The following is a 24,322-nucleotide window of genomic DNA, read 5'->3' as shown; positions in this document are numbered from 1 at the left end:
TGGAGGCTGTAACCCGTCACGGCTAATAAGAATCAGTCAGGTTATCATAGAAAGTGTATTGATCATCCACGTCTGGCCCCGGTTTCCTCGCCTCGGCCCAGATTAAGGATTTCACAGCACAGGCGGTGGAGAATGAATAACAAAAAAAAACACAGGAAATGGTGGGACAGAGGGAGTTGGGGGAATGTATAATAAGATGTAATTATTCAGTGTTATGCAGTCAGTTTTGGGCTTATTAAAGGGATCTGTGTGTCACTGCGGTTAACATAAGCTGAATGTTTAAATCAAGACCGGCATCCATTTAGGTCTGCATTTACATAATGCTGATTATTTTCAGCTTTCCACTCAAATACTTTGAACTCAGCTCTTAGAAATTTACAGACATGTAGTTTACACGCTGTGCTTGAGGTGGATGTGTTTTTTTTTTTTCAATGCATGGGTTTTTTGCACAAGATGAAGTTGGGAATGAAACAGAGTCTGAAGGATTTTCCTTTTTTTCTCATAACTGAGTGGATAGCGAAGCCTTGAGCTGTTGAACAGCTTATTGTGAATGCACCGTTCTTTTCTTTAATAAAGGCCAGCTGCCTGCTCCATTTATTATCTGCATTCTCTACATACCCAGCGATAAACAACACATTAAAGACGAGCACATCTGCTGACACCTCCTGACATACAAGGTCTTTTCAAGAATTCATTTATGTCTTGTTTTTTTTTTCTTTTTTCGAAATGGGCCTGGCACCTGTGGAAGGCTGTGCTTCTGGGCTGTGTGCCCGCTCCAATTTAAATCTGTTTCCTTAATTGATGAATGTTATTGCTTTATAAATTGTGACAGAAAATTAATGCAGCTGGTCAGAACGGGTGTGTGAAGGTCGTGGGGGAGGCTGACGGTTGATGGTTTAATTGGTTTTTACTCGGCTCTCAAGTTGTTTCTAGCCAAACACAGTGTCCTAAAACACCTCCGTGGCCAATTGTGGCACACTTACTGGCACTTTATTATAGTTCTAATCCAACAAATGACCCCAAAAGTGCTGCCTTTAGATTTACTTATTTAAAGAGAGAAGCCCTCCTTGGATGCTCTTGTGAGACAATAATCTGATGTTCAAGGAATTCCAAAGGTTATGCTGCGATGATGTTTTGCAATTCTGTCAATTATAGACATTTCCCACATTACCCAGAATGCCTCATGGCAGAACCCGGAGAAGGGCCATGCACTTGGTGTTCAGGTGTGTTTTTCACATGTAGGTGTCTGGCAAACTGGTGACAATGTTGGCCACCAAAAAAAAAAGAAAGTGGGAGATGAGCAAGGGAATTGAATTTGTCAAGTGAACAAAATCCAGAAGAAATGCTAAATGCTGGCTGTGTGTGTTGGGTGTGTAAATGGGCAACTTTTTGCTACAATTTCAACTACAACCGTGTCGGCCGTACGGTCTCTCAGCTAGTTTTGATGTTTGTCTGTTATAAATAAATTATTGCAGCGTTAAGATTTTATTAATCACACTATAGCACTTAATGGCTTGTTGTCAGGCTACATGTCAGATCACTTAATCATAAGGGCAAGCTGTTCTCCTCCTACCACCCAGATTAATATTTCAAAAGGTGACTGAACTTTTGCAGTAAAACCTCTTAACCTTTCAGTTCCACCAATTTTTTGGGGGGGGTATCTTTCCATTTCTTTAAAAAAAAAAATTGTAGTTTAAAGAGGATTGCCGAAAGTATTTAAAGGAACAGTGCAACATTTTGGTGTATATGGTTATCTATCCTAATGTAACAAAATAATATATATTGATGTTTACTCTGTAAAGAAAGCATGTATGAAGATGACTCGTTGTGGTTTATAAAGACAATGACTTCCTCGCATCTCCACAGGTTGCCTGAGAACTCCAGGAAGTGTGTACATTGACTTTCTCAAACTGAAACTATTGCTTTAACGCTTTCTCTTTTGACTGTTTTTACGCTAGTTTGACATTTTTTTATTTTTGAAGATAATATAGTATTACATTTTTTTTGCCATTTTGGATGACATACTGACCTTTTTTTTTTTAATCATTTTTTTGAACGACGACATATTTTGGACATGCTGAAGTGGGATTTTTTTCATATTTCGTACTATATGCTATAGTACACACTATAGTGTGACTTTTTTCACATTTTGAACGACATGCCACAGTATGACTATTTTTTCATATTTTTGATGACATATTATAGCATGATTCTTTTTGGTTATTTTGGACGACATACGTCTTGACTAAGATGTCTTTTCAACAGGTTACACAGTAGTGCAATTGTTAGCATTGTTGCCTCACGGTGAAGAGGTTCCAGGTTCAAATCTGGGACTGGGACTTTCTGTCTGGAGTTTGCATGTTCTCCCTGGGTACTCTGGCTTCCCACATGCCATAGAATTAGTTTACTTATCACATTTTAGACAACATGCTGTTGGTCTGTTCAAAAATGTTCTATAGTCATCATGTCTGCTTTACACGCAGAAGGTCCTGGGTTCAATCCCCAGTGGAACCACAACTTTCCTTCTATCAATCAGGATTTGAACCATCAGTGGGTCACCTGTTGGTTTGCTGAGTTTGTGTGCTGTAGTACGACATTTTTATGAAATTTTGGACGACATTTGCTATAGTATGACTTTTTTCCTAGTTTTGAAGGTATGACTTTTTTTTCACATTTTAGATGACTATTTTATGACTATAGTTTCATATTTTGGACGACATGCTATAGTAATATTTTTTTTCATATTTTGGACGACATTTTGTTCACATTTTCACTACTATAACACATTTTTTTTAAATTTTGGACGACATTTGAACGAATTAACCTGCGATGACAGAAAAAAAAATGTTTTGTTCTGTTTTTTTTCCAGGTTTTTCGGCCACTGTGAAGAAAACACACTCATGTAAGTTCAGTTTTCTGACTTGTTCATCGTTTGTCTGTTTGTCCGCTGGTTTAACTACTCAGTTTCTGGTGTTGGTCTTTTCAAAGAGGTTCTATAGTAAAAAAGTATAGTATAAAAAAAAAAGCTGTGTGTTCAAAGGCATTCAGACAAAGAATTCACTTCGCTCACTGACTGGCCAAAATGTCCACCGGCTGTGACAGCAGAGGGTTGGGGGCAGTTTCTACCAGAGCTGTGAGGTGTGTTTTACTGGCAATAAAAGGATAAAGAACCAAAATCACTGCTGAAGCATTGCTGTATAAAATAAATCTTTCACTCTATCATACAAATATACACAGACTAGGGAAGTGAGCTGCTAATAGGACAAACGGGTATCAGAATGTAAAAGGGCTCAACCTCGTCGTCAGGTGATCATCTATGAGATTATGGGATACAAAATTATTTATGTAATACTTCCTTCACAAACAGCAGTCATGGGCGCAAAGTACAAAATAAAACAAAACCCCAAAAAAAAAAAAAAAAAAAAAAAGTATAAAATATAACATCTGCTTCACACGCAGAAGGTCCTGGGTTCAATCCCCAGTGGAACCAGAACTTTCAATCAATCAGGGTTTGAACTGGTTTGCTCAGTTTATTGGCTGCTATATTATGACATTATTATGAAATTTTGGATGACATGCTATAGTGTGACATTTTGTTAACATTTTGGACGACATACTCTACTATAACAATTTAAAAAAAAAATTTTTGGACGACAGGAACACTGAACGAATTAATCCTCCCTCGTATTGTAACCTGCGATGACAGAAAAAGACAACAACTTTTTTCTGGGTTTTTTTCAGGTTTTTCGGCAGCTGTGTGTTTAAAGAGGTTCTATAGTGTAGTGGTCATCACATCTGCTTCACACGCAGAAGGTCCTGGGTTCAATCCCCAGTGGAACCAGAACTTTCAATCAATCAGGATTTGAACCGAAAGTATATCACCTGTTGGTTTGCTCAGTGTATTGGCTGCTATATTATGACATTTTTATCATGTTTTGGATATGATATAGTAATATTTTTTTTCATATTTTGGACGACATACTATAGTGTGACATTTTGTTAACATTTTGGACGACAGGAACACTGAACGAATTAATCCTCCCGCGTATTGTAACCTGCGATGACAGAAAAAGACAACAACTTTTTTCTGGTTTTTTTTTCAGGTTTTTCGGCAGCTGTGAAGAAAACACACATGTAAGTTCAGTTTTCTGACTTCATTGTTTGACTGTTTGTCCGCTTGTTTAACTATTCAGTTTCTGGTGTTGGTCTGTTTAAAGAGGTTCTATAGTGTAGTGGTCATCACATCTGCTTTACATGCAGAAGGTCCTGGGTTCAATCCCCAGTGGAACCAGAACTTTCAATCAATCAGGATTTGAACTGAAAGTAGATCACCTGTTAGTTTGCTCGGTGTATTGGCTGCTATATTATGACATTTTTATCATGTTTTGGATATGATATAGTAATATTTTTTTTCATATTTTGGACGACATACTATAGTGTGACATTTTGTTAACATTTTGGACGACAGGAACACTGAACGAATTAATCCTCCCGCGTATTGTAACCTGCGATGACAGAAAAAGACAACAACTTTTTTCTGGGTTTTTTTTCAGGTTTTTCGGCAGCTGTGAAGAAAACACACATGTAAGTTCAGTTTTCTGACTTCATTGTTTGACTGTTTGTCCGCTTGTTTAACTATTCAGTTTCTGGTGTTGGTCTGTTTAAAGAGGTTCTATAGTGTAGTGGTCATCACATCTGCTTTACATGCAGAAGGTCCTGGGTTCAATCCCCAGTGGAACCAGAACTTTCAATCAATCAGGATTTGAACCGAAAGTAGATCACCTGTTGGTTTGCTCAGTGTATTGGCTGACATTTTTATCATGTTTTGGATATGATATAGTAATATTTTTTTTCATATTTTGGACGACATACTATAGTGTGACATTTTGTTAACATTTTGGACGACATACTCTACTATAACAATTTAAAAAAAAAAATTTTGGACGACAGGAACACTGAGCGAATTAATCCTCCCACGTATTGTAACCTGCAATGACAGAAAAAGACAACAACTTTTTTCTGGGTTTTTTTCTGGTTTTTCGGCAGCTGTGAAGAAAATACACATGTAAGTTCAGTTTTCTGACTTCATTGTTTGACTGTTTGTCCGTTGGTTTAACTATTCAGTTTCTGGTGCCGGTCTGTTTAAAGAGGTTCTATAGTGTCGTGGTCATCACATCTGCTTCACACGCAGAAGGTCCTGAGTTCAATCCCCAGTGGAACCAGAACTTTCAATCAATCAGGATTTGAACCGAAAGTAGATCACCTGTTGGTTTGCTCGGTTTATTGGTTGCTATATTATGACATTGTTATCATGTTTTGGATGATATGATATAGTAATATTTTTTTTCATATTTTGGACGACATACTATAGTGTGACATTTTGTTAACATTTTGGATGACATACATTTAAAAAAAAAAATGTTGGACGACAGGAACACTGAACGAATTAATCCTCCCTCGTATTGTAACCTGCGATGACAGAAAAAGACAACAACTTTTTTCTGGGTTTTTTTCTGGTTTTTCAGCAGCTGTGAAGAAAATACACATGTAAATTCAGTTTTCTGACTTCATTGTTTGACTGTTTGTCCGCTTGTTTAACTATTCAGTTTCTGGTGTTGGTCTGTTTAAAGAGGTTCTATAGTGTAGTGGTCATCACGTCTGCTTCACACGCAGAAGGTCCTGTGTTCAATCCCCAGTGGAATCAGTAATTTACTACCATTAATCAGGAAACTGAGTAGTTAAACCAGCGGACAAACAGACAAACATTGAAGTCAGAAAACTGAACTTACATGTGTGTTTTCTTCACAGCTGCCGAAAAACCTGAAATAAAAACAGAACAAAGAAGTTTTGTTTTTTTCTGTCATTGCAGGTTACAATACGAGGGAGGATTAATTCGTTCAGTGTTTGTCATCCAAAATTTAAAAATTTTTTTTGTTATAGTAGAGTATGTCGTCCAAAATGTTAACAAAATGTTACACTATAGTATGTCGACCAAAATATGAAAAAGAAATATTACTATAGCATGTCATCCAAAATTTCATAATAATGTAATAATAATAATAATAATAATAATATAGCAGCCAATAAACTGAGCAAACCAGTGACCTACTTTCAGTTCAAATCCTGATTGATTGAAAGTTCTGGTTCCACTGACCAACCCAGGACCTTCTGCGTGTGAAGCAGATGTGATGACCGCTACACTATAGAACCTCTTTGAACAGACCAACACCAGAAACTGAGTAGTTAGCGGACAAACAGACAAACATTGAAGAAGGCAAAAAACTGAACTTACATGTGTATTTTCTTCACAGAGAACGTTTTTTGTTTTTGTCCTCCAAAATATGAAAAAAAATATTACTCCAAAATGTAGTCCAAAATAGGAAAAAATAGTCATTAAATAGCAAGTCATCTTAAATGTGAAAAAAAGTCATGTCATCCAAAATATTTAAAAAAAAAAATCATACTATACCTCCAAAATTTGATAAATAAAAGTCATAATATGGCAGACATTAAACTGAGCAAACCATCAGGTAATGGTTTGCTCTGCACTGATGGTTCAAATGATGGTTCAAATCCTGATTAATGGTAGTAAATTACTGATTTCACTGGGGAATGAGCCCAGGACCTCCTGTGTTTAAAGCAGACTTAATGACATCTACACTATAGAACCTCTTTGAAAAGCCCAACACCAGAAACCAGCGGACAAACAGACAAACGACGAAGTCAGAAAACTGAACTTACATGAGTGTGTTTTCTTCACAGCTACCGAAAAATCTGAAAAAAAAACAGAACAAAAAAGTTTAGTTTTTTTCTGTCATGGCAGATTACAATCATTCAGTGTTCCTGTCGTCCAAAATTATTTTTTTTTAAATTGTTATAGTACAGTATGTCGTCCAAAATGTTAACAAAATGTCACACGTCCAAAATATGAAAACAAAATATTACTATAGCATGTCATCCAAAACATGATAAAAAGCTTGACTCACTCAGACGTCCTCACTTGGGTGTCGCACCTCAGTCTGTAAACAAGCACTCTGCTTCTCAGCTTTTTGTGTATCTTTATTAGATCTCTTGCTGCTCCGTCTCATATTTCTCCACCTTATTCATCCTTCATATTTTGGACGACATATTGTTCACATTTTAGATGGCATACTCTGTGATAAAAAAAAAAAAAAAAAAAAAAAAAAAAAAAATTACATTTTGGACGACATATTACAGGAACACTGAACAAATTAATTCTCCCTCGCATTGTAACGTACGACGACAGAAAAAAAAAGGTTCTCTGTTCTGTTTTTTTTTCAGGTTTGTCGGCAGCTGTGAAGAAGATGCACTCATGTAAGTTCAGTTTTCTGACTTCATAATCGTTTGTCTGTTTGTCCGCTGGTTTAACTACTCAGTTTCTGGTGTTGGCCTATTCGAAGAGGTTCTATAGTGTAGAGGTCATCACGTCTGCTTTACACGCAGAAGGTCCTGGGTTCAATCCCCAGTGGAGCCAGCAATTTACTTCCATCAATCAGAATTTGAACCATCAGTGAAGTCACCTGTTAGTTTGCTCAGTTTATTGTCTGCTATAGTATGACTTTTTTATGAAATTTTGGAGGACATGCTATAGTATGATTTTCTTTCATATATTGGATGACTTTTTTTTTTTTGACAATTTGGACGACATAATACAGCATGACTTTTCTTTTACATTTTGGATGGTATACTATAGAACGACTTTTTTTGGGACATTTTCGACGACATGACTTTTTATTTTAAAATTTTGGACTACATACTATAGTATGACGTTTTGGAAATTTTAGACGCCATAATATATTATGATATCTTTTTGACATTTCTGACAAAATACTATAGTATGACCACAATGAGGTCTTTGTGGTGAGGAGGCCGAAGTTGTACAGCCATAGTTTTGGACTTCCGTGATGATATGATGTCATAACGTTTCGGAAGTTCAAACGGCTCGCTGAGAGGGCAGAGATACTGGATTAGAGCTGTCTGCATTAATGAGTTCTCTAATCGTTTTGACAATTTCACAGTGTTTATTTTGCACCCATACCCCCTTTACTATGTAAAAAGCAAGGTTGAATTTTTTATAATATGGGGCCTTTAAGTAAAATCTTGGATGGTGGGGCCTCTGATTATTCCCACCCCCAGTTCAGTCATTTGATCAGGATATATTTGGATATGGCATGACATTGTCTCTACCATCTGTTGTCATTTAAAACTGACTGGAAAAATTAAGTTACATAAAAAATAAACAGCGATGCTTGACTCACTCAGACGTCCTCACTTGGGTGTCGCACCTCAGTCTGTAAACAAGCACTCTGCTTCTCAGCTTTCTGTGCATCTTTATTAGATCTCTCGCTGCTCCGTCTCATATTTCTCCACCTTATTCATCCTTTTCGGGGGCACTATGAAAAAAAAAAATCACACTTATTTAAAAGACACAATTCTTTTCCCACCTATTGGTATACTCACACTGCCCCTTCAGATTTGAATTTGCTCACAGAAAGTTCTGTCAGTAATGGAATAAAAAGGCAATTCATTTGTTTGCTGGTACAGGCTTCTGCAGCAGACTATGAGCACCAGTAAATGTAATGCCTTTAGCTACACTAAACAGCCTTTTGCCATTAGAAAACAATCGTTGTGTTTTTTTTAGTCTCTCCACCTGGTTTCCAAATTTCACACTTGCTTTAACATGGAATACGGTAATTCGCATTAGCAATAGTTATTATGGATTTCTTTCATTTGTTTCACTGTAAATATGGTGCATCATACAAATAATGCATGAATTTAATGAAATGTAACTTCACAATGGCAAAATAGAGGAGCAGGAAGGGTCACCAGGTTGTAAAAATACATTAAACATACACACACGTGTGCTCACACACACTGACACTGGGTTAAATAAACACTTAACTGCTCCATCTGACCGTAGATCAGTAGTGGCAGTGCGGCTCGACTTGTCACTGGCTCAGCTGCACTCTTTAATTATACACACATTGATTGGTCAGGACGTCGATAAGGCATTTAAGCAGCTTAATCCTTGTTGCTGTATTAACATGAGCAACATGCGGATAGTTTATGTATTTAATTCTCAGCCTGAGGTAGAGTACTTGTATATTTTTGCCTCTTGCATTTCAATCCAGCTTCCCAGAGTTTTCATGAAATGTCAATAGAAAGAGGAGAATACGATCGATTAGACTGCTGGTGGTGGGAGAGGGTGGAGGAACTGGTGGTGGGGGGTGCTGCCGAAGTTACTTTCTGATTTGCCAGGCCAGGCCACTATCTCTTCTCTGTTGTTTGAAGCCAACGAATCTATCAGAGAACAAGACATTAAAGACTTAAAGTTAGATAAGAGCTGATTGAAAAAGCAATTTTCAATTGTGTACTGTTAAGTCGGTCCATTCATGTATATCTATATGTCTGCTAGCGGTGCCCCCCCCCCCCTCCCCTCCCTTCCCACGCCCAGCCTCCCTCCTCCCTCGCATCCATACAGTAGATGAGAGTTGTTGCTGAGGGAGTCGCTCCATCACCTCTGCGGTTACCTCCGAGGTTCCAGCCCATGAATGGTAAGCACCTTTGGGTGGAGCTGCCCCCACCGGCCGAGGGGAGCGGGAGCCGGGACGGACAGGGAGCACGGGGGAGGGGGGGGCACGTCTGCCACGGCTGCCACCGCTCACCGTGGCAGACAGAGCGTGGAGAACAGAGCACTTGCTCTGCAGCTGACTGACAGTCGGTTAATTGACTGAACGCTACCCGGCGCTGCTCGCTGGAGAGTTCCCACCCCAGCCCACCCCAGCCCATCCCAGCCCACCCCAGCCCATCCCACCCCCCAGAGGCAACTCAATTCCACATCTAAGATAAAGACATTCACACTGATCTGTGGCAAGCAGATGGAAACACACGGGGACTGATGGCATAATAGTTCCCGTACAATAGTGTGTATACTCCAGTGTTTTTGCGCTGAGATTAATTATGGAGAGTCATCTGTTTATATCAATGACAAAACACCTGTAGAAGATATCAAACTCTAACTTCTAACTTTTCAATGAAAAAGATGATGAAACATTTATTATGTATTGTTATAGTTATTGCAGGGAATTGTGAAAACCCACAAGTCTTTTTTTTTTTTCCCACATTTTAGCACTTTTCCGATATTGATTTATATGTTGCTGTAGTTATTCCAAAAATGAATAATCTGTATAACAATGTAGTTTTCTAATAACATGTTTTAGACAAAATTTGCAATTGTAATTGCTGCCTGGAAAATGTTCCCCTTCAAATATTAAAAACAGGAGGTCGGGGCCGGTTGGAGGTGCAGTGCGGAGGTGTTGGTTTGCACCCTGTGACTCATGTACTGTTGCGTTTAGGCTACTGAAAGGCAGATTTAAGGTCAGTAAAAGATGAAATGTATCAACGGCACAACATTAGACAGAGCTGTGGAACCATGTGTGGCTGGTTCTCGTGCATAGTTTAAGCTCAAAACTACTAAAAACTGAATGGAACTAAAAAAAAAAAAAAAAGGCAACACCAGTGTCTCGGTTGGTCCACCACTTGGACATCTGAGCAACTATAGAATGGATTTCCATAAAATGTATGACATTCATGGTCTCCAGAGATTGAAGGCAAAAGTTGTGAAAAAGAAACTGGTGGGATTTGCAAGATGACGTCTAATGACCTTAACGATTCCCCGACTTTCCTCTGCTGCCACCACGAGATTTATTTGTAGTTGTGTTTGTAGTTTGGAGTGAAATGTCTCGACTATTGTATGAATTTCTTTGAAATTTGGAAGAAACATCCATGTCCCCTCAGGATAATTGTAATGTATTTGGTGATCCCTTAACATTTCCTCGTGCAACATCAGCTCAGACTTTCAGTTTATTCAATACTTTACTGTACTGAACGAATGCACTTTCCATTTCGCGGAACATTATGAACCTCCGGTATGACTGTGTACTTTTGGTCTTGTTTATTGTCTGTTTTGATGAATTGCGTGACCTCGTGCTCTTTTTTAAATAGTTATAATAAGACTATATTGAGGAGGGTGGTCGTGCCCTGATTCAAATAACATAAAACACTTTAGAATGTCTGCTGTTTGCCTTGCCAGCTAAACAGGATGGGGTTTGCAAGAGTGTCACTTTTTTTCTTTTCTTTTACTGCTGACATGTTTTGAAACCAGAAAGGAAGAAATTTCAATAATTGCTGTCAATCTGAGGAACAGGGAGCAGCAGAGGTAACCTTTCATTGCACATTCTGTCTCATGTAAAGCTCCCGTCTGCCTCTTTCTCCCCTCTGTCACACACACTCACGGACATGTTGCGCCCTCACTGTCTCATTCGCTGTCCTTTACTCTTATCTCTTACCTGTAACTTCACATTTCTTTATTTTTATTTATATTTCCTCTCCGGTCTTCTCTTCCTTCCTCTCAAGATGTCCGTGTAGTGGATTCAGAGCTCCTCACTTTTTTTTGCGCACTTCATGGTGATGTGTGTGTTTTTAAATGGATAAAATGACCATTTTACCCATCGATCTGCATGTAATAACCCATAACGGCAAAGCGAAAATATAGTCGTTTTTGTATTAACGAGTGAACCGAGCACAATGGAGTCGGTTTTCTTCAGTGACTCACCTGCATTTGGCTGCATTGGTCCTGACCAGTTTTCCTGTCCCTGTCGCACCCCCATGAGCATGTTACTTCCCCCACAATGCTTCACTTTTAGGAGGATATTCAGCAGGTGACAGGCAGTGCTTGGTGTTCAACAGACATAATACTTGGAGCTCTGCCTACAGAGTTCAATTTTAGCCCCATCAGGGCCACAAAATCATTTTTCCAAATGCTCACAGAGTCTCCTTTGTCTCATTTGGTGAACTCAGCTGCCGTCTGGCCCCTCTACCCTAAAGACCTGATTGATGGAGTCCAGCTGAGAATCCAGCTTGATTGTCCAACCGGTTGTCCTACTGGTCCTTGGCCAGCTCGCAGACCTTCCTCCTGAACGACCAACTCTAGGAAGAATCCAGGTGGTTCCCAATTCGATTTCCCCATAATTTTGGCCACTGTGCTACTGGGAACACTGAAAGCTTTAGAAATGGTCTTTGCGCCATAATAACTATTTTAATCGTGTTTTTCACTTTGTCATGATGATAACTGATGGGAAACTGGCAAATTGATCCATCTAAAATCGAGTTTAATGCAAAGTCAGCAAGACGTGAACTGGTCTGAACACTTTCTGAATTCAGTAGGTCATACTAAAAGTGTATCCACACTGAATTGTCATGGTTTAAATACTGATAGTTGATCGTCTCTTGGACTGCCTACGTATTGCAACATAGTGCCCAAAGGATTTGCATGTGTTTTGAACTGCTCGTTTTTTTTTTTTTGCAATATTTGAGTGCAAAACATATCGTAACATAGCAACAGCCATGTTGCTAACCTTATATGTCCATAGTGGGGTTTTAAAAGAGGGATTTCAGTATTTCAATCATCAACATTTATATTGGCTGAGTTATCGAACGGTGTCAGAAAACCGTCGAGAAAAGTTGGTGCTATTTTGGGAATACCTGCACGACAGGGAATTTTGTGTATTTTGTATAATTCCAGGTGCTCTAAAGTGTGTATTTTTTTTTTTTTTGTGGATTGCGGTGCTGCAGAGAAACGTGAAACATCAAGCGTTCACGTTCCTCCCAGCGTAGCTTCAAAAGTGCTGCTGTACCTGCTCCAGTTAGAGGCACTTGCAGCACCCCATTAAAGCATCAAAAGGATGTACTTATCTTTACTGCCACGCAGCCTTTCATACATTTCCTGGAGGAAATAGAAAACAGCAGTACCGATAAAAGTAGAAACATGAAAGGCTTTTTCCAATACTGGCTTTTCACTTTTTTGAAGTGTTTTGCTTTCATTTAAGCTGCCAGCGGACGACACGTTGGCGAGCCGTTCGGCCATTTGCTGTAATCGTGCCAAATTCTTTTGGCGTTTACTCCGGAAGCATGAATCTGCAGGTTAAACCGCCATCACTGTCATCATTGCATTTTAAAGCCAAAAATACTCACAAATAATAAAGTAAACAACTAAAATATTTATTAACTGAAGATTTTTTTTTTTTTTTTTTTTTTACAGCAAACTCTTATCACGACACAGTCTTCAAATGACACTTAACCCTTTGAGTACAGTTAGGTTGGCCACTCTGATCTGGAGAAGTAACAATGAACAGACCTGGGGATCCCCTCCGCCACGATCTTCGGAAACTGCATTGTTTTTTTTTTTGAAAGAAAAAAAAAGACAGACACTAAAGGAGAAATACAACGCCTGGCTTTTGTTTTGAATCAAGAACATTTTCCACTTCAATATTTGAGTTTCTTTACATGTGTACATAGTTCTATTTTGTCTAGTTCAGTTTTTTTTTTTCAGTTCAAATCATACAACGTATATCAACATGTTGGGGAGGGAAAAAAAAAAAAAAAAAAAAAGGCTTGTCGATGCAGTGAGGTCCTTGTCTGCTGGAACAGACGCTCGTCTACGCTCATTTTGACTTCCATAGTATGTTTCTGTTGACTTTCAGCTTTTAGTGAGGGACACTGATCAGAGATCTGTATATACACACACACACACACATACACACAGAGGCTAGTCAAATCCATAACGTTGTCCTAAAGTAGTGAAAAGACATTGAACTATGACAAATACTAAAAGGGTTAAGGCAAGAATAGAAAAATAAAGAAATAGTAAAAACAATAGAAATGTTGCTTCTCTCTCATTCAGCTTACAACGCTCAGATCCTAAGAAGCTGTGGTAGTGAGAATTATTCACATAGTCTTACTCTCTTTACAATACCCGTCCCTTTACACAGTATTTACAGCAAAAACAGAACCTATCCCACAAAAAGAAAAGTAGTCCACTAAAATTAACACGTTATTCATGAACACAATGATAATTAAAAAACTGTATAATTTTATCATATCGTCAGTATGTAAAAACATTTGCACACAGACTTGCAAATAGTGTTTTACAGTAGTCATATTTCATATCAAATCAATCAACAGTTTTCAGTGAGGTTTTGTACAAATGTCTGCTTTCGATTGCTGTTAGACTGGGATGGGTACAGATACCATTTACATCACTTGTTTTCCTTTGCGTGTGTACTTTGTGCACAGTTGACAGTTTCAGTTTCACAAGAGGAGTTGTGCACGGGAGAGTCGCGCAGGCGAGACACGGGGGGGGGGGGGGGGGGGGGGGGGGGGATGCGGTGGCGAACGAGGACGACACGAGGACGTCGCGGCTGACAAACTGACAGCGGCGGCGGCGGCTCACCTCGCTCCCGGAGGCCGAACGACAGGCGTCGCCGTTCCCGTAAGTTTGTGAAACGAGCGCCACCGTTTCGCGGTCCAAACAATGCGCTCCGCGACGTCGAGAGACACGTTTCTTATGGGATCGGAAACATGACCACAATTTGGGAAGATTTACAAGCGGCAGTGATGTTTACTTTCGAAGACTCTAAAGGCGACAAAATCTGGTCACAATTTCAATTAAAAATGCACCAAAGTTATTTTACCGACAGTTGTTATGTTGTGCGGTTAAGCGCTGCGTAACAAACTTTGATAGTTTTATGGCGGCAACCAAATTGTTGCGGGACAATCTAATATCAAAAAAATTCCTCGCCACAGCAAATATCGATACCCGGGCTACATCTCCACGAGCACATGTTCACGCAGGAGTATATTTCATGAGCATTCATCGTACGTAGCCTCTACTTGAGTGGCCCGCCTCAATAAAATCACTCAGTTTCAACTTGACGGAGTTATTCTTGTCTTAGAACGACTTATTTCACTCTTTGCAAACAATTTTTTTGGCCACAGATCTGTCTTAAGTTTTGCACGTGCTTTAAGACTCCTGTGGGCAGGTGGCCAGCTCGATAGCACGTGAGACGTTTAGGGAACATTGGTAAATTGCAGCGTCCAGCGGTGACTTGCATGTGAGCCATTTAGAGATCTACTCCTCTAAAATGCATAAAAATGAAATAATTGTACCGTGATATTATTTTCTTTTTGTTAAAATCTATTTTGTGAAATTGATATACAAACAAAAAAAGTATCGTTCAAAAAAACGGTATTGAAGTCGAGGTGCCAGTATTGACTTTTTTTTTTTTAACGCAAATGAAGGGGACAAAATTGAACACATACAGAAATATTTCTGTAGACGCGTGTTTCCTGCCCTGAGATATCTGCTCTGGTCTCATTGGATTCTGTTCATCACGTCTCAAAAGCGTCGGAGAGAGTGTCAACCCTGGCCTCGGGGAATACAGATATCTTTTTGGGCCCCAACTGATTTCCCTCTCTTCACATATAGAAAGGAACTTTGACTAAAGCAAATGAAAGATTCATTTTCACTGTGGAGGATTATCTCAATCTCTGGAAGCTGTTTCTCATTCTGAGGCAGCAAATAGAGTCTTCTGAAGTAGAAAAATGAGTCCTGCTATCTGCAGCTGCGCCGACTGTCTGCAGACACGATAAAAAAAACAAAAGGGGTGGGGGGGGGGGGGTAAGCGTGCGAGAGGATCTCGACTATTGGAAGCAGCTTTGAAAAGATCAGTTATTATCACTATTATAATTATTCTAATTGCCTAAAATGTTGCAGTATAAAAGTTTACTAAATAACTTTTTCACAACATGGCATGTTTCTGCTGTTATCAGGCAATCGTCTCATGACACAACACGTAGTTCGCTTGCCAGCGGCGGTTCTCATTTCACAAACTTTTGAGACAGTGTGAGAAATTCCTTCTGGTTTCTTGTGGGGTGTTTCGGGGCGGGGGGGGGAGGCGGGGGAAATCAAAAATGACACACGGGACGACAGCAATGACACTTGAGGGGAAACATTAGCGGTCTCGAGACAAGCTTGAGGATAATGGAGAGGGGTGTCGGAGGAGAGAACGGGGCAGGAGAGCAGGGCAGCGTCGGAGCTGTGAACGTGTGAACTGCAGCAGCAAAAAAAAAAACAAAAAAACAAAAAACCCAGCAGACTCTCCTGCCTTAATAAGCCCGGCTGTCTGTAAACAGATTCAACACTCGGTGACCTCCTGGCATACTCAAATCCAGGCGTGCGTGACATGGCTTTAATTATCCCCCGCTCAGTCCGGCTTTCTTTCTCTCTCTTTTTTTTTTTTTTATAATTTTTTTTTTTCCCCCCGTCTCTGCCACTGTGGGTGCCATATGGTGCGGGGGAAGGGGGTGGAGGTGGAGGGGTGGGGGGGGCGGGGTGGAGAAGCACAGCCCAACGCGAGTTCTGTCGGTTGAATCAACAGCTACGGCCGCTGCTTGTTGTGGCCTGCAGGAACGTTGGCGTCGTCCCCGCTTTCACGCGCTTACCGACATCAAAACCGTTTGTCGTACGTCAGCACCTCGGCAGTCGTCCTCATCAGAGAGGAGAGCGTTGGAAAGCGTTAATGGGTCAAAAGGACAGACACTAGTTACGTCCGTTCCGTCCCCCCTCCCCGTTCGGCGCCTTCGATCCTGCGAAAGGATGCGATTTGTTTAAGGTTTGTCATTTCATGGACCTGAAGACTGAAGGCAGGAGTACGCTCGCAGTGAACTACTTTGTACTAAGACTGCATCTAAAGGCAGTAACACACACCTGTTCCGAGGAGACCGCATTTCATCGCCGCGTGTGGAGAATCCTTTAAAATGGGACGGGCCGAAATGTTCGCAGGGCGTCTGGAAACACGGGCGTTGCAGGGTGCGGTTTCTGAATCGGGGTGCAGGATGAGTTCTGCACCGTTCATTTCTTTTGTACCTTCGCACGTCTCGCCACAGAACTATAAACCCGCAAACGCGTGAAAACTGCTTCAAAAAAAAAGTTCATCGACTGAGATGCCTTCGCTCTTGAATTCTTTCCCGCGGGCTAGATTTCTGCATCGCAACAGCGGACCTACGTTTAGGCAAAAGGGACGAGATGGAGTGACCTCAACATCGGTCCACATGTTCTTCCCCGCTTGGAGGTTCAAGACGCGAAACACGTTTCCTCGAGACATTCAGTGAAATGGAATCAAATACAAAGACACGTACACGACACAGTGACCGTGGTGAGAGCGACGATGGCCTCAGTCTCCTCCTGAGGCACACGCGCACGCACACGCACACGTGCGCACGCACACGCACACACACACACTCAGTTTGTCGACAGAGTCACGGCGTTAAAAGCTCAGCCTCAACGCCCCAGTCCGCCCGGTACGCGTTTGTATTTTCGGTGCACGCACCGGCATGCACGTGTGTGTGCGAGAGTCTGTAATGAGTCCCAAGGGGAAGAGTCGTCAGATGGAGGACGGTGGGGGGCGGGGAAGGGGGGCGGGGGGGCGTGGCAGTCCAGTAGTGAAAGCAGGAGAGGAGTACGGGAGGAGGAGGAGGAGGAGGAGGAGGAGGAGGAGGAGGAAGAGGAGGAGGGCAGGAGAGCCTTAGTTGTTCTGAAGACAGTCGAGATCCACTGAGCAGCAGACGTTCCCGTTCTGGACGGCGCAGCATGACAAGACAGGGAAGAAGAGATAGAGAGCGTTAGATATTTTGTATGTTATTACGCACTGTACGAGAGGGCAACAAAAAGGTTACGAGACGGCTTTTGTCGCGCGTAAACGGAGCGCACCGCCGCGACATGCGCGGAGCGGTTTTCGAGGGGAGACGAACGTCACCGTCCCAAAGACAGAAGAAGGCGTCTCGGGTCGGGAGGCCTACCGGGCAGCTCCGCGCACCGAGTTGTTCTTCCCCCTCAGCGTCGGAGTTCGACTGTGATTTTTCTGAGATGTTCAAGGGACGGAAAAAACAAAAAAAACAAAACTCCGACAACCTTACTCTGTCACGATGGCACTCGGGTTCTCCCACACGGTTTCTCGCCCGCAGTCGTCGCTCCCCACCGTCTCCACCCGCCGGTTTTGACTCCCAGTGATTTCTGCGAGTTCCCCAAATATTTGACACAAAGCTTGACGCGCGCTCTCTCCGCTCAAGTTTCAGGCGTGCGGTAAAATCGCTGCAGTAAAAAAAAAAACAACCCAAAAACGTGTAACTCAGGAGCCGATGACGATCAAGCGATGAAACTTGGAATACGTCCTCATGAAGGGTATAGCGTCCCGGCTGCTGCGCTCCATTCGCGAGAAACGGGAGAAGTCTCAGAACTACGTGATTGCCTCTCGTACATGCTGGATGTAACGACTCCGTGGGGAGTCTGACTCGCCTTTACCCACCAAGACTTAATAAAGAGGGAACTTGGGATGTTAACATTAAAGTAGTGTCTCTCCACTCAGTTTTACCGTTATCTGCTGTAGGGGGGGACAGCTGGATCGAATTTTGAATGTTTGCCTCTCAGCAAAATTTAGAAACTGGACGGTAATGTGTTTCCGAAGAAGTTACTCTGGTTTGTCAACAGCTGTCACAGTGTCACACTTTTCATTTGGACTATCTCAGAAAATAATTCCTCTGCTAAAGGTGACATGGGCCAATATCCCAAACCCCAACTTGAAGATTCAAAAGGGTGTTTTCTAGAGGTAATAAGAAACATGCCACGTTGAAATACAACAGCAATAAGAAAGAAAGAAAAACAAACAAAAAAACAGCATTTCTGTCCATTTGTTGTGGATTTGGTTTTGTGAAATGGACTACTGTTGTGGTTGTCGTTGCATTTACCCACCTTGCACTTGCAGGTGGCGCAGGGTGATTTGGGCATATGCCATGTGTCCCCACTGAGGCGGGCGATGCCTGCGGGGTCCTTGCACGTCTGCCGAATGTCATACGACAGGTTGTCAGCCAGGCAGGGGTCTGTGACGCAGCGCGGGCAACACTCGCCCTCCGCCACCGCCGAGTACTCGCACATCAACACAGGGCAAACGAGAGGCCAGCAGTCCACCTCCCCCTCCTGCAGAGACGCAGGCCAAGGTACAAGAAAAGAAAAAGAAGAAGAAAGGCGACAGGAGGGTTACTGTGTTGGCTCTTTTTGTTCTGATGGTGTGTGTGTGTGTTTTCAGGTACGGCTCACATGCTGATGTGTTACCACGTCTCGAATTAGAGAGGTGGTAATTACCTCAGCAGACACACCAGCAGATCAGGGAGGGGTTTTAAACAAAGCCTCAGTCTGATCCTCACGCTGATGAGGGAGATTCTGTGTCTTTATGTGACGTCCGTTTCGTCTGACGGAGGTGGTTTTTTTTTGTTTTTTTCGTGTGCCAAATTCGGAGATTCAATATGAACGTCTGCTTTTGAAATGTGTCGGAGCAGAATGCATGTAATAGCTGGGCGTGTGTGTGTGTATTCGTATGTACAGACCATGCAGCGGCACTGCTTGCAGCCGTACATCCAAGATGCTCCGCTGCGGTGGAGTGTGCGTCCGCTCTGGTCCAGACACTGGCTGCTGGGCCTGTTGTCGCAGCCAGGACAGCAGAACAGATCCTCGTCCGGGTCTCCGCAGTCACAGGGTCTCCTCCTGCAGTACGTCTGCCCGTCCTGCACAGACGAGGGTCAAGGGGTCAAACAGAATTGGACTGTGACTGTAAAGTAGGTCCCCTCGAGGCCCCTGCCAGAAAGAGGGCCAATTTTTTTTTTTTTTTTTTTAATCAACACAAAAATAAAACAAAGGGCTTCAGACTCACTGTGATTCATATCAGAATGAAAGAAAGGTGCACATAAAGATGAAATATTGATGCGAACAAATATAGCTTGTACGCTTTCCCGAGGCAAATTTTCACTTTGATGGAAACGATGCCTCATTGTTTTTGACAAGCGGGCAAAAATTGCAATCGCAGCACCATTTGGCCACAAAGGCACCAGCTTATGCTGTATGCGTGCGCAGGGAGGCCCGAGACAGAGATGGAGGGGTTACAGACTTATAATAACGTTATTATTTGGAATGGAAAACTCTCTCGGGTGTGAACTCTGGTGATTAGTGTAAAATACACTAATTATGTAAATTCAATATTAAAAGTTGCACTTGAGCACACCACGAAGACGGCAGCCACAGGTGACAGGAAGACACCAAAAAACATCCAAAAAACAGCAAAGAAAGACAAACCAGTTACCTCTGAAAATCGGAATAATCCAAATACTGTACGCTCTGAATTATAACGGAGAACACGTGTGATAAAAACTGTCAGCTTTACTTTGCACTGGTGTTGTTAGTTTATGGGTTTTTTTGCACAGGTAAAAAAAAAATAAAGAATGTTTTTGGTCAACTAGCATTCAACAACCTCTAAAACTGAAAGCTTTCATCAGTCTGGTTGATAAGGTTAATGATAAAGAATCTACAAATAATTAAGTATACCAGTATTCAAAGACTCTAGTCTAGCCAAGACTTTGGGATATGATCAAGATCTCAAAGCTACCTCAACTCAACTAAACTGAGACTTATTTAGCACTTTTCATTAGGCAAGGCTTCCCAAAGTGCTCCAAAGAGCAAGATAAGACTTAAGAAATAGAATAAAAACAAGCATAAAACTGTAAAATATAGATTAAAACAATAAAGTCTCAATTAAAATGTCCACAGAAGTGGAGTCCCTCAGATCTCAAGGTAGTCTATTCCACAGCAAAGGGCCACAAAGGCTAAATGGAGATTCTGAGAATAACCAGCGGTGGAGAATCTGAGCGTATGACTTTGAAGAAGGTCTGAGAGGTAGGCTGGTGCCAGGCCATGCAACGATTTAGAAAAAAAAAACATCCTTCCATCCATTATCTACACCCACCTTTTCAGGGTTCCTTCGTGGTCGACCCTGGACAGGTCGCCAGTCTATCACAGGTCCAACAGAACGACAGACAGAAATACAAATGCGCGCTCTGAATTCACACCTACGGGCAATTTAGAATCGCCAGTTAACCACATGAACCGAACCCAGTCAAGGTTCGAACCACGCCCCGACCAAGGCTCGAACCATGAACCTTCTTACTGGGATGCGACAGTGCTGCACCACCATGCCCCCATTTAAAAACCGGAAAAATCATTTTAAAAACGATTCTAAAACTAACAGGCAACCAGTACAATGACTTTAAATGTGGCTAAATATGTTCTCTCCGTTTGGTCAGCACTCGAGCTACATCGTTCTGGACAAAGAGCTGGTTCGAGACTTGAGGCCATTTAGGCGGACTCTTCAAGGCCAGCATAACATTGAAGGATTTTAATATGTTGTACCAAATTTCCACCTCAATTCACAAACTGCAAATTTATTAGAGCTCGTAAATGACGGCTTGAATGTGCTCGAAAGTTTGGCGTCCGGGCTGGAACGCAAAGTCAAACGCAAGAGGAATCTGACCGAGCTCCAAAGAGCCTCCCCGGCCGCCGTGTCCCTGGCTCTCCGTCTCTACCTGGAGAAAACTTTATGGTCCATTTTACTTAGCACAGCCAGCCCTGTCTGGCCTCGGGACGACGGTGTAATGGAGATGTAAAAATGTTACATAAAAGGGCTGTTAGAAAATGTATGAGGGCCATAAAATCATTCTGCATACCATTAAAAGGGCAATACAGAGCCAATGTTTTATCGATGCATATTGTCCTGCTACAGTAACTGCCGAGTCCCGGGGTGCCAGTACTGATGGCCTTGGTCTTTACAGTTACGGCCCTGGACTTGCTGGGGAAATTACTGCCAATTTTACCTCGCTGGCAGGATATACGAAGGCAGACTGCTCGTTTTAAGGCCGGGAATAAGACCGGGCCTGCATGCCAATGCTGCGCAGAGTTGTGCTAACCACAACAACTGCTTTACGAGGACTTTGATGACAGCGACTTTATGACGAATTTGTCGACTGCGGGTGACATTTTTTTAATCAAGTGTCAGGTATGAATTGTTTCAGCGGAGGAATTCATCTCCAGGGTATTCGATTAAGGAGGCTTTCAGAAACTTTCATCGAATTCAAAAAAATCTGGTTATCTATTTTTCTACTTTTAACTTCCATTACATCAAACTTCGGTGAAACCTCAATAAAGAAAAGAGCAAAGCTCTCAAGTGTCTCACTTTTATTTTATATGCTACAAACTTTTTTCTTTCTCTGCCCACTGCCGCCATCCTTAACACCTCCGTCTTTTTCAGTTACCCTGACAGACCTCTCATTTACAAATTTCAGACATGAAGATATTTTCTTTCTCTTTCTGTTCGCACACTACAGTCATTTTTTTGGGGCTGACCAGAGGCCCGTACTACGCAGCAGGTTCAACATACCCGGGATATCTTTTCCGTTATCTGGCTTAACAAACCCTGACATACGAGATGGCGGGAAGTCGTCACTGGTTATTAACTCGCTACGTCAACCCAGGGTTTCCCGATCAAGCTCGGAGCACGTTCGCATGGAAGAGGAGGTGTATTCTACATCTAAGAATTCATTTATTCCCATGAAGTGTTTGACAGTTTTAGTTTTTTTTTCTTTCACCCGCAGTCAAACGGTGTCAAACGGACCGGGGGAGCAAATAAACACAAAACATAATTCCAATCGATAAGTTGCCTTACTGTCATATCTTATATGTACAACAAGTACGAGGCTTTAGTGCTTCAGCAAGTCTCTGTTGTAGGATGATATCAGCAAAGAACACAGAAGTGTGATCCATATCTAATATAAAAATTGCCGGGGGGAAAGCCAACAGAGGTTTGCCGGCATGCGAACCCTCCGCAGAGGACCGTCTTAACTGTCAGCACACAAAGCTCCACGGGATCTTCTACGATCGGTGATGACCTTTTTACCGAGAGAATTGATTGGTCAGTAATGCGGTGCTTTTGTTCGTTTCGATCCTGTGTCTCGGACATAACCCGCCCCGGAGAAGGTTACCTCTGCGGCACGAGCTGCCACGGGCGATGTGTCCCGGCGAGGAAGCGAACCAGCTACGTTGGTACAGAAAACCCAGAGGTGCACCCGGAGTCAGCGGGATAACCGCGAATCCCGCTTCGTGGTAAAGTACCGAGGCCGGCGGCTTTCAGCGTTCGTCCGCAGACATCACATCAACTGTCTCTTTTCGCGCAGCGATTATCCCGCACGTCTCGCTCGACCCCCGATTCGACAGCCAGAACGGAAACCGGCAGAAGCGTCGATCCCGAAGTCGTCCTGAACACCGATCCCCAGCGCGAGCGGAGCGTCTCGCTTTCTCTGCTCCATTATCCTCTATCTCTTTTTTTTTACCAGAACAGCTCCCATGCCTACATTAAAGTGGCAATTGAATGAATATTTAATGCTGCATTTCGCGTTTTAAACCAGTGGCAAAGATAGTTTTTCTTGTTTATGTCACTTAAGCAGTAAAACATGGAACGCAAACTGCACATTTCTTTTCGCTATGCAGGGGATGTCTTGATTTAAAGGGTCGCGTTCGCCTTAGTTCACCTGTTGTATTTTAACAAGACGGAAGTCAAACGTAAATCTGGATTTTAAGCGCGCTGATAAGGCGTCGCTGGAACGACCGCTCTCACCCGTCATTTTATTCCAAACAGCCCTCCGTCTTTCTGAATTCATATTAATCTCGCTCACTGAGCCTTTCCTTCCCAAAGACAAATCTGATCAATATCTCACTTCCCCCCTGCAGCCTCGGCGCATCACCTCATTCTGACCCCCGAGCACAAAGGGAGTCATCAAGCTGCACAAATATTTGACAGAGTGTAACGCAGGCTAATGATAAACAGATGGGAGCGGCGAGATGTTTGTTCCCGCGGTCGCAGCGATCACAGACATTTCACATTTTTAGAACCGTTGCAAACAGACGATGGCTAAATAATCGCGGTCTAGCCGATCGAGCTAAACACTTTTGTTTGTTCACGACCCGTCTGATCGCGCTCCAAAACACATTTCTCTTCATTGATCTGTCCTTTCCCTGCGAGTGAGGAAGTGTATCAATTCCCTGACCCCCAAATCTCCCGTATCAATTCTTTTTGCTGTCGCGCGTCACGGCGGCAAGCTTTAGTCGTTGAACTAACGTGGACTCTGAATGCACAAACAGAGACGATGCGTATTCATGAGGCTGGCTTCTGACCTCCCCTCTCTTTCTCCTTGCCACCGCCGACCTCAGAGACGCCGGGAAAACAGTGCAAAGCAGCGGCAGCCACTGACCGAAAGCACGGAGAGGAACAAACTACAAAGCTGTAGATAGAAAAAGAAAAAAAAAGGACATTATTCTTTAAAGAGGAGAATCCATTTGCTGAAATTACAGCGAGAGTAGAAGTCAGATGGAAATATAGAAATGATCCCAGAGTGCTCCGTGTTCAGGCTCTCTTCTCTTCATTGTTTATTTATGAAACTCATCCCACCTCGCTCACATTTTGTGTTTTCACGCATGTGTTGTTACGCTGAGTGGAGAGGAAAACACGACGGATCCCCGCTGCTCAGAGGT

The 24,322-nt window shown here is 42.3% G+C and overlaps 1 protein-coding gene and 6 non-coding genes across 9 annotated transcripts in view; 6 read left to right on the top strand and 1 right to left on the bottom strand.

The window, feature by feature from the left end:
- The first annotated feature begins 3,768 nt into the window (after positions 1-3,768).
- trnav-cac (transfer RNA valine (anticodon CAC)) lies at positions 3,769-3,841 on the top strand. Its single transcript has one exon. It is a non-coding gene; the product is annotated as a tRNA-Val (tRNA).
- A 377-nt stretch (positions 3,842-4,218) lies between these two features.
- Positions 4,219-4,291, top strand: trnav-uac (transfer RNA valine (anticodon UAC)). The gene has a single exon. It is a non-coding gene; the product is annotated as a tRNA-Val (tRNA).
- A 377-nt stretch (positions 4,292-4,668) lies between these two features.
- On the top strand, positions 4,669-4,741 carry trnav-uac (transfer RNA valine (anticodon UAC)). Its single transcript has one exon. It is a non-coding gene; the product is annotated as a tRNA-Val (tRNA).
- Positions 4,742-5,149: 408 nt separating this feature from the next.
- trnav-cac (transfer RNA valine (anticodon CAC)) lies at positions 5,150-5,222 on the top strand. The gene has a single exon. It is a non-coding gene; the product is annotated as a tRNA-Val (tRNA).
- Positions 5,223-5,631: 409 nt separating this feature from the next.
- On the top strand, positions 5,632-5,704 carry trnav-cac (transfer RNA valine (anticodon CAC)). The gene has a single exon. It is a non-coding gene; the product is annotated as a tRNA-Val (tRNA).
- Positions 5,705-7,422: 1,718 nt separating this feature from the next.
- Positions 7,423-7,495, top strand: trnav-uac (transfer RNA valine (anticodon UAC)). Its single transcript has one exon. It is a non-coding gene; the product is annotated as a tRNA-Val (tRNA).
- A 5,561-nt stretch (positions 7,496-13,056) lies between these two features.
- The window catches only part of LOC138207994 (protein kinase C-binding protein NELL1-like), a 252,661-nt gene continuing 241,395 nt past the window's right edge, over positions 13,057-24,322 (bottom strand). For all 3 annotated transcript variants that reach the window (XM_069165603.1, XM_069165604.1, XM_069165601.1), the window contains 3 exons: positions 19,300-19,476; positions 18,668-18,892; positions 13,057-17,495 (listed from right to left, as the gene is read on the bottom strand). In XM_069165603.1, the coding sequence (XP_069021704.1) occupies positions 17,445-17,495; positions 18,668-18,892; positions 19,300-19,476 (453 nt within the window). In that variant the 3' untranslated portion in view covers positions 13,057-17,444. The remainder of the gene's footprint in view (positions 17,496-18,667; positions 18,893-19,299; positions 19,477-24,322) is intronic.

Source organism: Embiotoca jacksoni, unplaced genomic scaffold, assembly GCF_022577435.1.
Source record: "Embiotoca jacksoni isolate LCO1_2020_lvr unplaced genomic scaffold, fEmbJac1.0.p SCAF_35, whole genome shotgun sequence".
Lineage (NCBI taxonomy): Eukaryota > Metazoa > Chordata > Actinopteri > Embiotocidae > Embiotoca > Embiotoca jacksoni.
The sequence above is the reverse complement of the archived record's forward strand: the minus strand, read 5'-3'. Positions and strand labels throughout refer to the sequence as shown.